This window comes from Myotis daubentonii, chromosome 4 (assembly GCF_963259705.1).
Source record: "Myotis daubentonii chromosome 4, mMyoDau2.1, whole genome shotgun sequence".
Taxonomy (NCBI): Eukaryota; Metazoa; Chordata; class Mammalia; order Chiroptera; family Vespertilionidae; genus Myotis; species Myotis daubentonii.
Window position 1 is genome coordinate 47760565 of NC_081843.1, and position 13840 is coordinate 47774404.

Genomic DNA, 13840 nt, shown 5'->3' on the forward strand with positions numbered 1-13840 from the left:
TGTAGTTGACCATGAAGAGTTAGTTACTGCAGCAATGTCTGGACTGAGGTTTCTGAAGTGATACACAAAGGGTGTCTGATACAGTGGGACTAGTAATGACTACTTTTAGTTTTTTAAGGTCTTTCCTGTTAGTTTCATTATGTTTTATGTAGGTCTCTATTTTTCAAATCAGCAGCTCTCCTCAAGTGTTTGACGATCTGTGCTGTATGCTCATATGTGAGGCCCTAAAAACCAGTCTGCAAGCTATGTGTGCATGGGAGAGGCTTTTCAACAGAAGAGCTCTAGTGAAGGGTGATATGGATAGCCCATATCAGTAAGAAAATTTAAAACATCATTAACTGTAGGTCTTTTCTCTTGGGTGAATTTCCCTGTAGAAGAATAGGCTACGATTTCCTGCTGAGAATAGGGTATAAGCCTGACTGCCAACAATCTGAGTGCTGTGGGGACAAAGCACCAATGAGAATGTATCTTTAGGGTAATCACCTGGCTCCTAGTTCAGTTCCCGTCCTCAACTGTGCTTATACCTGTAGTCTCCTGTAGGGGAGAATAAAAGGCTAAGGCAATTGCTAAGGTTTGTGATATGGTGAATGGGATATAGACCTCTAGGTAATTCTCCCATTTTCACTTGTACCTCCAATTTCTAAAATCTTCAGGGTTCTGCAGTGCAAGTCCACATACTTCCACAGTTATTCTACTGCCAACTTAAATTTCAGCTACCTCAATTATATACCTCTCATTTCTGTTTTCTAGTTTCCAAAATTATACACCTGTTATCATCTCTCTGATTTTTTTTTTGACCTTTTGGATTTATATTATTTAAAAATTCTTTACCGTCATTCACTTCAGTGTGGTCTGAGAGAACACAAACATAAATGTGCTTAATAATCAATATTTAACTGGAAGTTTCTGACTTGTTAATTCCCAAAATATTAAAAGGCTTTAAGAGTAATTTAATAGCCTGGCTGGCTTGGCTCAATGGTTAAATGTCGACGTATGAACCAGCAGATCACGTTTGATTCCCAGTCAGGGCACATGCCTGGGTTGCAGGTGCTATCCTCTGTGGGGGGCGTGCAAGAGGTAGCCAATCAATGATTCTGTTTCATCACTGATGTTTCTCTCTCTCTCCCTCTCCCTTCTTCTCTGAAATCAAAAAAATATTTTTAAATAGTATCCCTTATTGTGCACCATTCATGAATAAACAGTGTAAATGATTTATAATTAGGGCCATTAAATAACTCACTCTCCCTTTTGCCCTTTCTGCTATGGCTCCTTGATGTTTTTCAAACATCTCAAGCATGCCCTTACATATCTGGGCCTTGCCAATGCTATTTCCTCTGTCTGGATTACTCTTGCCCTACAAATCTCCACAACTCCCTCCTTACTACTTCCAGGTTTTTATTCAAGTACTAGGGGCCCGGTGCATGAAATTCGTGCACTGGGTGGGGGTGGGGGGGAGTGTCCCTCAGCCCAGCCTGCCCCCTCTCACATACTGGGAGCCCTCAGGCGTTGACCCCCATCACCCTCCAATCGCAGGATCGGCCCCTTGCCCAGGCCCCTCCGATTGCTGGCTCTGCTCCTGGCCCAGGCCTGATGCCTCTGGCCCAGGATTCAGGCCTGGGCAGGGGACCCCCCTGTCCCCCCCATCACCGGCTCCGCCCTTGCCCAGGCCTGATGCCTCGGCCAGAGGCGTAGACCCCCATCACCCTCCGATCGCCTGATCGGCCCCTTGCCCAGGCCTGACGCCTCCGCCAGGGGTGTCAGGCTTGGACAGGGGACCCCCATCTACCCCTGATCACTGGCTCTGACCCCCGCCCAGGCCTGATGCCTCTGGCCCAGGAATCATGCCTGGGCAGGGGACCCCCATCTCTGATCGCTTGCTCCACCCCCCAACCCAAGCCTGACGCCTCTGACCCAGGCTTCAGGCCTGGGCAAGGGGACCATCATATCCCCCCTATCCCCGGCTCCGCCCCCCACCCAGGCCTGATGCCTTGGCCAGAGGAGTTGACCCTCATCACCCTCTGATTGCCGATCACCGGATCAGCCTCTTGCCCAGGCCTGAGGCCTCCGGCAGAGGTGTCAGGCCTGGGCAGGGGACCCCCAGCTCCCCGCGGTTGCAGGCTCCGCCTCTGCCCAGGCCTAACGCCTCTGGCCGAGGCATCCGGCCCGGGCAGCGGGGACCCGCAGCTGCAGCGGCCCCGCGATCGTGGGCTTCGCTTTAGGCCCAGGCAAGGGACCCCTAGCTCCTGGGACTGCCAGCTTCGACCGTGCCCAGCTCCCATCACTGGCTCCACCCCTACTTCCTGCTATCACTGGCCAGGGTGGCAAAGGCGCCCGATTCTCCGATCATGGCTGGGGGGCAGGGCAAAGGCAGGCCCCAGGGCCGCCTTTGCCCTGTCCCCCGGCTCTTAGCTCCCCCCTGGGTTTCGGATCACTGTCAGTGGCAGGGGGCTTCTTCCTGCTTTCCCTTTCACCTCCCTGCATTGTGCCTACATATGCAAATTAACCGCCATCTTTGTTGGCGGTTAACCGACATCTTAGTTGGCAATTAATTTGCATATTGCCCTGATTAGCCAATGAAAAGGGTAGCGGTCGTACGCCAATTACCATGTTTCTCTTTTATTAGTGTAGATTACTTCATCAGTGATGCCTTCCCCTACCCACTCTATGGATCACAGTAACAGCCCAACTCACTGCCTAACTCGTTACTCCCTATACCCTTTTCTCCAGCTTTATCTCCACAGTACTTATCATCACCTGACATATTATATATTTGTTTGTTTGTGGCCATTTAAATTTATGCTATAATATAAACTATTTTGTTCCCTGCTATATCCAAGTACCTAGAACAAGCCTGGCACATAGCTGATGCTCAGTAAGTATTTACTAAAGGAAAAAGGAAGGGGAAGAGGAGGAATGTTGATTGGTTGTTTGAGCATTGTATTTCATAGAATATAATGGAAATAAAACCCTTTTGATTGTTTCTTTAGATTAAAGTATGATCTTGCCCAGAGGTTTCCCTAATAAGGGCACATCCTTAACAAACAAAACTTAATCTTCCCATAATCCCCACACACACCACCCCCCCTCCCGCCCCCCCAAAAAAAAGAACGAAAAAAGAGAAAGGAGGAAATACTGCCAGGGTGCCAGGCACTGTGTGTGGTACTGTATATAGCTCCATGAGAACAGGGACTTACTCGCCTGGTACAGCAGGCACTTAAACATTTGTTGAATAACTGAAGACCAGGGATCTCCCCGAATGTTGCTTTGTATAACCATCCTCTAAGAATTTTACACATCTGTGAACTGATGGAAATAATCACCGACTGAATTTCCTGTTGCCTCAACAGGAAGAGGCTTAGAGACAGATTAATTTTATTTAGAAAAAAATAAAGTGACTTTGCTTACATCCCACAAATCTAACAAAATGTTTCAGAGAACATTTGGGGAGGGAAGACTAGAACTGTAAGGAAAACCTTGGTCTAATTGGAAGAGGAACCCCACACACTGTTCACAAGGTAAGACCAAATAAGAAAATGTGGGCCAATTATGAGAAATCAGAATACGAATGTTAGGACTTAGGAAAATAGTATAGCTTTGACTTTGGGATGGGCTGATCAAGAGGAGTTCCAAAGGGTTTTGTGTTCAAAAGAAACTAAGTATTTGCTAAAATTATTTTTCAATATCTGAGCAAGAAGAGAGCAGACACAAGGTTTAAACCTTTATGTATAAAATGGATTCTACAATTTTTAGAAAAAGATGTCATGTCCCATTCCAGAACTCATCCTAGACAATGTGTTACGAGATACACTACTTTTGATTGTGAAATAATTGAGCTTTAGAATAATTCAGTGAGTTTCCGAATACATTGGGACTGCAGTTCTTGAACTTAATTCATGCCGGAAGCGATTTGTTTGAAAACTGAATCATTCCCCCGCCCCCCCCCCCCATTAGAAATAATGTAAATTGAATTCATTCATTCCAGACCCCCAAATGATTCCATTTTAACCTTTCTCAGTTGCATTGTTTTTTGAGCACTTTCATACTCTTAGCAGTTTAAAATTGTGCTAATCGTCAATTTTGCCATGCCATTTTCAGTAGCCAGATCAATTATTTTTTTTTTAAGCTCTATCGTTGTTCTCACAACTTTCCTTTTCATTTTGCTGCTATCACTAACCTCCTAGGACCCATGGGGACTTACTGTATTTAATAATAATAAGCAGCAACAAAAGAAAACAAAAAATATTCACAGCACAATGTTAACAATGTGAGGTTTAGTGGTAAACTGACTCAGACTTGCATATTCTCTCCTTTGTTTGCCACCTGAGAAACATGTGACTGATTATACAGGTATCCGCATGAAAGGGTTGTCCAGTTGAGAACTGAAGTTTTGTTTGACAACCGAGACATTTTTTCCGTGAACAACTTGGTCAAGAATTGAATTGTTCGAGACGGGAGATGCTCAAGAACTGAGGTCTGACTGTATTAAAGACATAAGTATAAATTTAACACATTGTCATTAACAGCTGCTTAACAGTGATAAAATACTTTTATTTACTTTGTTGAGTAAGAGGGTCATAAAAAAATTATTGCTAAAGTAGCTATCAGGCGAACAGAAAGGTGCTTTAAGAGTCCAGTTACCTTGGAGTTTATTTAAACTAAGAGGAAAAGGTCATAATGTTTTCATGCAATACATACTTGATTCTTTAAATAACAATTGTGACAAATAACAGAAAGAATTAAGGAATGCTATACTTGTGATCCATACAAAACTCCAGCAACATTTTGAGTAGTACATAATTTAAAGAAATGTTTCAAACACTTTTCGAAATACTATTGTTGCCAATACATAGAACCATGCCTTAGGTGGGCATAGGAATGCAGTTTAGAAAAGAAATTTTTTAAAAAAATCACACTGAAACTACTCAATTTCTTTAAAATCACTGAACAAGAAAAACAACATTGAACCGCCATACTGAGTTTACACAACTTCTATACAGTACCTTGACTTAAATCCAAGAGCAAAAGGTAAGACTCTCCTCCTCTATTTTTGGTAAACAACTGCATGGTAAACTTAGATGACTTTTCCCCCTGGATTTTACCTGGGAGTGGCCTTTTAAATTTTTTTTATTTAAAAGAGGGCAGGTTTGGCACTTTTATACTGATGTCACCAATGTTAATATTTCTTGGGATCTCAGGAAGATTCATATTCTTTACAGCTGAAACAGCACGGGCTGGAGCTCCCGCTAAGCCAGCCTGTATACAAAAGCAAATAAAAGAAAAAGAAGATGTACAACTCAGGTGTAGCTCACCAAAAAACACTAAGAATGGAGGACAATAATAAAAGATTTTCATATAACAAGCTAGAGACCAGATGGTAAGTTTGAATTGATATGGGATGGTTACATTGAAATACTAATCTATAAAGAGAAAACAGTTGACACATTAAAAAATACAGTGAATACATGCGATGATAATGTAAAGATTTAAACACAAAGTAAACTGTACCACTTGTATATTACACATAATATTCAAATGACTAAAAGCTGGATCTCTACCTAATATCTTGATATAACTGACATATAAGCATGAAACATATTTTACATTAGTTCTTTATTAAACATCTCATAACAATCATGATATATTCAGGGGTTTTGCTTTTAAAATGACATTTATTATCAATACATGCTGTGAAATAAAAATGAAAAGTAACAGATCATACTTGTTTAGTTTTTTTACTTAAGGCTAATGCCTTAAAACAATATATATATATATATATATATATATATATATTTTTTTTTTTAAATTATGAAGGCTATTCTAAACTTAAAGAAAGTTCTAGGACACTTAAAAAAAAATCAGGCTTTTAAAGTAAAGCCCCAATCCAAAGAGAACAGGTCTGCCGAAAAATGAAACTGTAACAAGAGGATCATTCCAACCTTTGATGCATTAGTAAAGATATAACAATTAAAAATATTCTGCCATAACAAGTGGATTCAACAACATATTTTTAGTTTACAAAATACAAATTTAAAGAATAGCATAAATGTAAAAGATAGCATATATAAAATTTAAAATTTATAAATAAAATTTAAAATTCTCAGTACCATTATTGTACAATATTTGGCTTTTATCTTAGTAGGAAAATTTATAATTTTGTGAAGTAATTTTGAAAGAAAATGTGCTTAAAAATAAAAGAAAAATGAACACATATCATTTTTCTCAAGTAGCTACAATAACAGTATTTGTATTTTTAAGGATTAATTTATATACCAATTCAATTTCATCAGTTTTTAGTCATGCTATATAATAAAGCCAACAAACATCTCAATTCTGTGCCATACATTGTCTTGCACAAAGATGACAAGTAACAAAAACAAATCTTCAACTTTGATTAGATTACATATATACAGGGGTTGGCAACAGTAGGTTTACAGTTGTTTGTATGGAAAATAATACGAATAATACAATAATTAATAAATAATAATAATATAATAAACTCTACTTTGCTTACAACTGTAAACCTAATTTAGCCCACTCCTATATAAGAAGCAATGTTCATGTTATTAGAGACACTAGTTTTAAAGTCCCGTTTTGTAATTTTAGCTCATTTTTCTTACGTAATCCTACCTCTTTTGTTAATTAAAAAAATAATAATAAAGCTGTTACCTGAGAAAAATCTTGACTGATACAAAATAGGCCAGTGTAAACTATTTGCTGAATAAAGGATACAAACATTGTTAAGCAATGAAATAAAAGCCATGGATTATCAAGTCAGAATTGGAAATAATAGAAAAATCAGTAAAGTAGTATTAATAGAGGTGGTTCACACAGGCAATGCTAAGGGTGATATGGACGAAACACTCCATACGCAATTAGAGACTTAATAGAGCGGGGTCTTCAATTTCTGTAATTTAATAGGGATTAGTTGTTTTGATGTATTATTAAAAATTTTATTGACCTCTACATTTATACCTACCTGAAGTAATGCAGATTTTGTTACAACTTACTTTTCTCCCATTGCCCCCAAAGACAAAGATATATATGAATATTACTTAGGGTAGCATAAATCATATTGAAAAGGGTCTTTAAGCTGATCATTTCAAGAGAATCAAAGTATAATTAAGTTCAAATAGCTTTCCCATGTTATAGGCACTCTTCCTTTTAACAGGAAGTATGTTGTCTGCCAAGGGCACAAAAATTATTTTACAAAATCACAGATATCCTGGAACTAGTATCATTTTTCCAGGTAGAATAAATTTTATAATTTTTCTAAATAACAAACCAATTTGCTACTATTGTTACTTTGAAATTTCTATACAGGGTACAAATGATGACTAGGCTATAGAAAAGTATTGATTAAGATATTTAAATATAAATATTTTTAAAGGTATAAATTATTAGAGGATTTTGTGAAAAAGAGAAAAGGTAAATATGTGTGTATTTTACTGGATGCTATGATTTATATTATAAATAGTTAAAGTAATTGTTTTCAGTATTAAACTAAATATAATTGTCAAGAAGCCTTCTTTTCCATAATACCCTATATCATGAACAGCTAAACTGAACTTAAGCAGAGAAAATGAGAATAAAAATGCAGTCTGTTAGGTTCCATTAGATTAAGTAATTTCTTTGTGACCAAAGATGGTGTCAACAGTTGGCTACTAATGAGAATATATAAAATCAATAGAGCAGTAGATTTAAATAGTATATTTGTGCCAAGTTCTTATTATGTAAAACCAAAAGAAGTTTCTAAGTACAACAAATTACAATTCTTTTAAACATAAGCAGCAAGCCATAGACATGCAAAGGATGATAACTACTCAGAACACGCAAATGGATTAAGAGAATCAAATTATTTCTCAAGCATGTTCAATACTTTTGTGTAGAATGTCATGAATTTAAATGGTACAAAATTTTAAAATTGTGATGTGTATGTCAATTAGGTTTTAATTAAAGAAACATTTTAAGAAAGCAGATTCTACAGAATATAAAATGTTAAGGAAAAATACAAGGACTGTTGATTACTAAGTAGATGCTTATATGAGCTGTTAATGTTTATATACAAAAACTTAGGGCTTAAAAAAAACAAACTTCATGTTACCAGGTAGTCAACATCCTAACTGCTATAAAGTCAATTTCATTTTCAGACTTCCATGAAAGTGAAGTCTGAAACATTTTATTAAAGAATAAATCATAATTTGCCATTAGAAAATCAATTTGCCAACACTGAAATATAATTTTCATCTTAGTTTTATTCTCAGTAAAGATATATTCAAAGCAACAAGACAACTTACACTCAAATTTATAGAAATGAAGTTTACCTGACTTCTTAGTAATTTATACAATTTAAAATGTAAAATGACAGTACAACATAGTTCTTAAAGATTTAGGATTACATAGTTGACACAAGCAGAAAAAAAAGGAATGAAATCCTACTGGAGAAATAACTTGTTTCCATCTATGTTATTTTACTTGAGCACCACCATGGCACGTAAACTGCAGCAATTCCACTAACAAAAACAAATATATGAACCCAAAGCTGTTAAGAGTATGAATTAGATGAAGGAATGAAGTACAGTATATAAAAGAATGGTCATGTTTTCTCTCCCATGAGATTAAATAAATTAACAGAATTAAGAGAAAGAAAACAAAATGAAGTCTGCAAGTATACCAAAATGAGGCCAAACAGATAGAAGACTTATACAGACATACTCTTGGAAATTTCAAGCACTGGAATCACAAAGATAATAATGGATGGATATGATTTTTTTAAATTTTGTTTTTAAATTGCCAGACCCAAAAATAAACAAAATATGTGCAAGCAAAACTAAAAAAGCAGCATTACTAAAATATATTTTTAAAAAATCTGAAAGCTTCCTTTTCCTCATGCAATAGCAATTAACTTTCTTGAAGGGGAAAGGAAAGAATCTAAATATTTATTTTATCTAAGACATAAAATACCAACCTACCATCTTAAAATATTTTTTAAGCCTGAAATATAGCATAAGAAGATGGTAGTTGGAATAATTTGTACATACTAAAACCTTTACCCACCCTTCCTGCTGGAAGTTGGTATATGCACAGTCAAAATTTTGACCTAACAGCAAAGTGAAAGAACATCAACATTAATAAACACATTATTAAATGGTTTCAGACTCAAAATCATTAACAAAATAATGGCAGATTTTTAAACATGTTTTGAATGGAATAGAAAATGCCAATATTTTAATTTCTGAATGTATGGTAAAATAACTTTTAATCTGGGAACTTATAAGAGGCTTGCTCTTTGCTTTAAGGGCAGTGCTTTAATACTGCAATTATAAACAAAGAGATGAGAAATACTGATGACAATCCTCTAGTGAGTAAGAATATGGTATTTTATTAAAAATTTTATCAACATTAGAATATTTTATATGATCTTCATTTATAGTTTAATTTCTAGCACAGGAAGTGCCTGTGTGAAAATAATATAGTAGACTAATGCCATTCATGGATTTAATATAACTAGTTTTGACCTCAGGGGTCCCCACTGTAATTTTGTAGAACAGAATGACTGCATGTCAACATAGAGGGGCAGAACCAACTCACAGGTTGACTTCCCAACATCTGTTACTTAAGTCCCTTTTCTTATTCTATACTCTTTAAAAATAGAAACTTGATTTCTAAAAGTAAAAAAGCTAATTACTAGTTCTAGATATGGAAGTTAAAAGACCCAAGTGGTTGATGTTTCTTTGTTAGAAAATAGCAATTTAATATAAATTAAAAACTGGAACATTGGCAGTGATTTGGATCAATAGAATGATTTATTTATTTTCTATTGCAAGGATAAAGTAATATGGATCTAGGGACCAAATGTGGTACACCCAGCTTCATGATATAGCCTATGATCCTGGGATAAGATCTTAGAAAATCATCTATCTGATGCTGCTTCTCAGACACATCCAGAAAGCAATAATTTAGCGGCTAAATAGCTATGCCATATTCTCAATGAGATTTTCCTAATTATAAGGTAGGTAATCTAACTTGTTAAATTGATAGATTTTTTTCCTTCATGGGGCTCAATAAAGTATTTTTATTTTGAAGTTTTTAAATGGGGTCCTATAAACATTTTCATTTTTCCTGAATTGGCTTTGTACAAAAAAGCTGTTGCTCATCTACAGAGAAATGTTTAAAAAGTAATTCAAACAGTTAACTTATGGTGTAAAAAATTTTTTTCAGAGAAAATTTAGTTTCATAAAGCTAGGAGTCTATTAAAAACATTTCTAATATTTGCCAATATGCTTCGCAAAAACACTCAAAGTTTACAATATTTTTTGTCTTATTACGACATGTTTGGATGTTAGAAGGTTCCTACAGTAGAAATCCACTTTATTTTGGTAAATATATTTAATTCCACTTTTTAGAACATTTAATTCAATTTTAATAATTTCTGATCTTGTTTTTTATTGGCTACTTTTAATATGTACCTGTTAGTCAAAACTAGTAAAAGCAATTCTGTTAAGACTTTGGAATTTCAGTACTATTTAACAGTCACTGTTCTAAGCCTTCACTGCTTCCTACTTTGTATGCAAAACTTTGAAGGCTCAGCTTTTGGGTTTTAAATTCACAGTTTCCAAAACCTAGAAGGCAATTTTGTGTTGGAATCCTAATTTAGAAAGATGAGGGGGAAAAAATCTATGAGTGTTAAAGTAAGATTGGTTCTGCCACATGATGCTCAAAATAAATTCTAAATTTAACATACCAAATAAATTGTCATTTCTACAAAATGTAATTTGTCAGTTAAATGACAATGTTTAAAAATAATAACAAAAAACTTAATCTTTCCTTTCACAATGCAGGCAGACAAAAAAGAACAAAAATGACATTGATGATATACTAGAAAAATACACTAAGTCCAATAAAAGATGACGAAACTACAAGGAGAAACTAGAATGAAAAATAGGCTACAGGGACTATATGGGTTCATTAACACAAAGAATTTTTGAGTCTGGCCTACATAATTAATTGCCTTCGACATCATTTTGCTTTCCCTTTTGTTAAAGTACATTTTTCTCAAAGTCAGCAATACCTTGTCTACCTGTCCTGTCTGGGAGATTGAAAGATAAAGGTCTGTAAAGAGAAGAATGGAAAGAGCTAGAAAGATCAGGATGTTCGGAAAAAAAAAGAGGACTAACTTTAAAAAAGTAGTAACTAAAATCAGAGTCATTTTTCATCTTAAAAATAACATGAAATACATAAAAACTAACAAGTCTCCCCAACCCATCCTCCACCCACAGGGAGTCCTTTCATTCCTAGGCAGCTTCCTGGGTGCCTTTTAGACTTTTTCCAAATCCCACCAACTTCCCAGCTTAACCCCTCCTTTCACAAGATCCCAATGTCACAAGCAAACCATTTTTCTATCAAAGCAGGATAGCTGAAAATACACTGAAAGCATATCTTTGCTTCTTCTCTCTTTAACCAGTTAATTGCCACGATATTTTGGAAGGCAGCTATGCTCACCACTATACCACCAACGCCAACGCCACGATATTTTGAATTTGATTAAAAAGGTCCGCTGTTTGTGTCTACAGAAGCTTATTGCGTACACATGGTTAAAGATCTGGGTGATCTTTGCTCCTAGCTGTCTAGGTATTGGGAATGAAATTGGTTCACTTTTGATTGTTCTCTTTTGATTCATACTACCATTAACCCAAAATAATAAAATCTTTGAAATCTGACAAAGTAAAGGCACCTAGATAGATCTATGTTATATTTTAAGAGCTTATCTTAAATTAAACCCAGGCTGATTTTTAAAAGATAAATGCTATTCTACATATCACTCAAATTAACTTTAAAAAAAAGATAACCAGATCTTGTCATCAATTATGATACTCTGAATTTTAATTAAGCCTTTCATGGTAAGTTTTTGTTTACATAATAGATCTTAATTAAATTAGTAATTTTGGGTTATTCTGCATTCATATGTTTGGTAGATATAACCAATTTAAGTAACCTGGAAATAGAACTCACATGAAAATTTCTGACATTTCAGTGTGTCTAAAATAAAGCTGGTAGACTTCCAAAGATACTTAAAATATATGAAAATTACTGAAAAATTACAAAAAGTCAACATTATATTTCAACACAATTTCTTAAAATATGATCAGGACTAAATAGCCTCACTTTGACTTTTTTATAACTAAATATTAGCAGACATCACATATAGAGAAACACTTACTGAACATATGTTGGGTTTTATCCCCAATCAGATTTAAAATATACATTTTTTATAAAGGAGACAAAAAAAAAAAAAAACTATTGTGGTAGCAGATAACAACTAACTATATATTAAAAGATTATTAGTGGATGAAAAATGGGAGTATTCACTAATATTCAAAACTATTTAAAATAGTATAATATTCTTATAACTTTCTATCAAAAATGTAAATTCTGCATTTCACTGCTCTTTATAAATTAAAAAACTGCTTAACAAAATATCACTGAATAACCAAAAAACAAATATCCATTATGCAATTATTATAGGTCTTTTATGACTTTTGTCAATATTACATACATCACACACTAAGGAGAAAAAAAAAGAAAGAAAAGGACACCACCAATGGAAAGGAGTTTAAATACCTAGAAATTTTCAATGTGAAAATTCCAGAAAAGAAGTCTATATATTTTTACAGATCATTACACAGAATTGACAAATTATCACATCCATTCATTTTATAGTGATTAATGGATTGTGTCACTGTCTGTCTGTTGGCATTTAAAATCTGTAACCATCGTTTTGTAATGAAAAGTTTAACAGATGATATAAATTGGCGAGATGGATTAGAGAAGACATCTGGGATTTGAGTTGGGGCAGAGAGGGAGTGGAGGTATTTAGCCTTCTGCCCTATGGTGCCACTGAGAAAGGACAGGACCTTTCGGAGGTACCCGTGAAGAAAGGGGAGCAGGACCTCTCCCTCCTCCAGATTCCTACCCTCTAGTGCCAGCCCCCTGTGAACTTCATCCCAAAGTGGAGCCGGGATAGAGCACAGGTTTGGGTGCTGGATGAAAGACAAGGGGGTGATTTGTGAGTCCCATGTAAATTTGTACATTGAAATATTTATGTTTGCATATATATTTGGTGTGCATGTAAAATGAGCCAATAAACCAGATTGTGTGTAAAAAGAAATTTTCAAATTATAATTTTAAGACTTTAAAAAATTACAGCTTAGAGTTTATAGTAAATCTTTTACTATACATTATATATTGCAAACCAATCACACTAACTAATATTCTAAATTGTTTTCCTTGTCCTAGTTTAATCTAGTTTATATTTTCCCCTTTCAAAAACAATACTTGAAAAATTGGCTATAGAACACACAAAATACATAGTTATTTAAAAGAGCCATAATTTTAAGCTCTTCACTATTATAAGTCTCTCCTTTGGAAAACCAATAGGGATAGTAAACTGAGATAAGAAGAAATTTTAAATAAAACACTGGAAAATGTTTTTATCAAAGTTTCAACTGTTTCTAAGCCTCAGATTTCAGATTTATCCATCATCCTGTGTTTTATTCAGTTCTAATGAGCATAGTATTTATTTGTATTAAACTGATCCTTTAAAGTACCAATAAAATAATAATTCTTCAGAACTCACCTGTTGTAAATTAATGCTAACAGTTTTAATATATTGTTGCTTTTATAGTACTTTATACCAATCAAACATCTGAACTTGTCCTAATAATTATAAAATATATTTTCCTAATCTGAGTTATGACTATTAATACCAAAGGTAAGAGTATCCTCAAACAAACATATCACTGAATGAGATATTAAGATGTTATCTATCTAAACTTCTGCTACA

The 13840-nt window shown here is 35.0% G+C and overlaps 1 protein-coding gene across 6 annotated transcripts in view; it reads right to left on the reverse strand.

The window, feature by feature from the left end:
* Positions 1–4629: 4629 nt before the first annotated feature.
* AP3S1 (adaptor related protein complex 3 subunit sigma 1) overlaps positions 4630–13840 on the reverse strand; it is a 54636-nt gene continuing 45425 nt past the window's right edge. For 3 of the 6 annotated variants that reach the window (XM_059693822.1, XM_059693819.1, XM_059693821.1), the window contains 2 exons: positions 6667–6714; positions 4630–5253 (listed from right to left, as the gene is read on the reverse strand). In XM_059693822.1, coding sequence (XP_059549805.1) covers positions 5125–5253; positions 6667–6714 — 177 coding nt within the window. In that variant the 3' untranslated portion in view covers positions 4630–5124. Of the gene's footprint in view, positions 5254–6666; positions 6715–11068; positions 11110–13840 lie in introns of all 6 variants that reach the window. The other 3 variants (XM_059693820.1, XM_059693823.1, XR_009452594.1) reach the window with 2 other exon arrangements.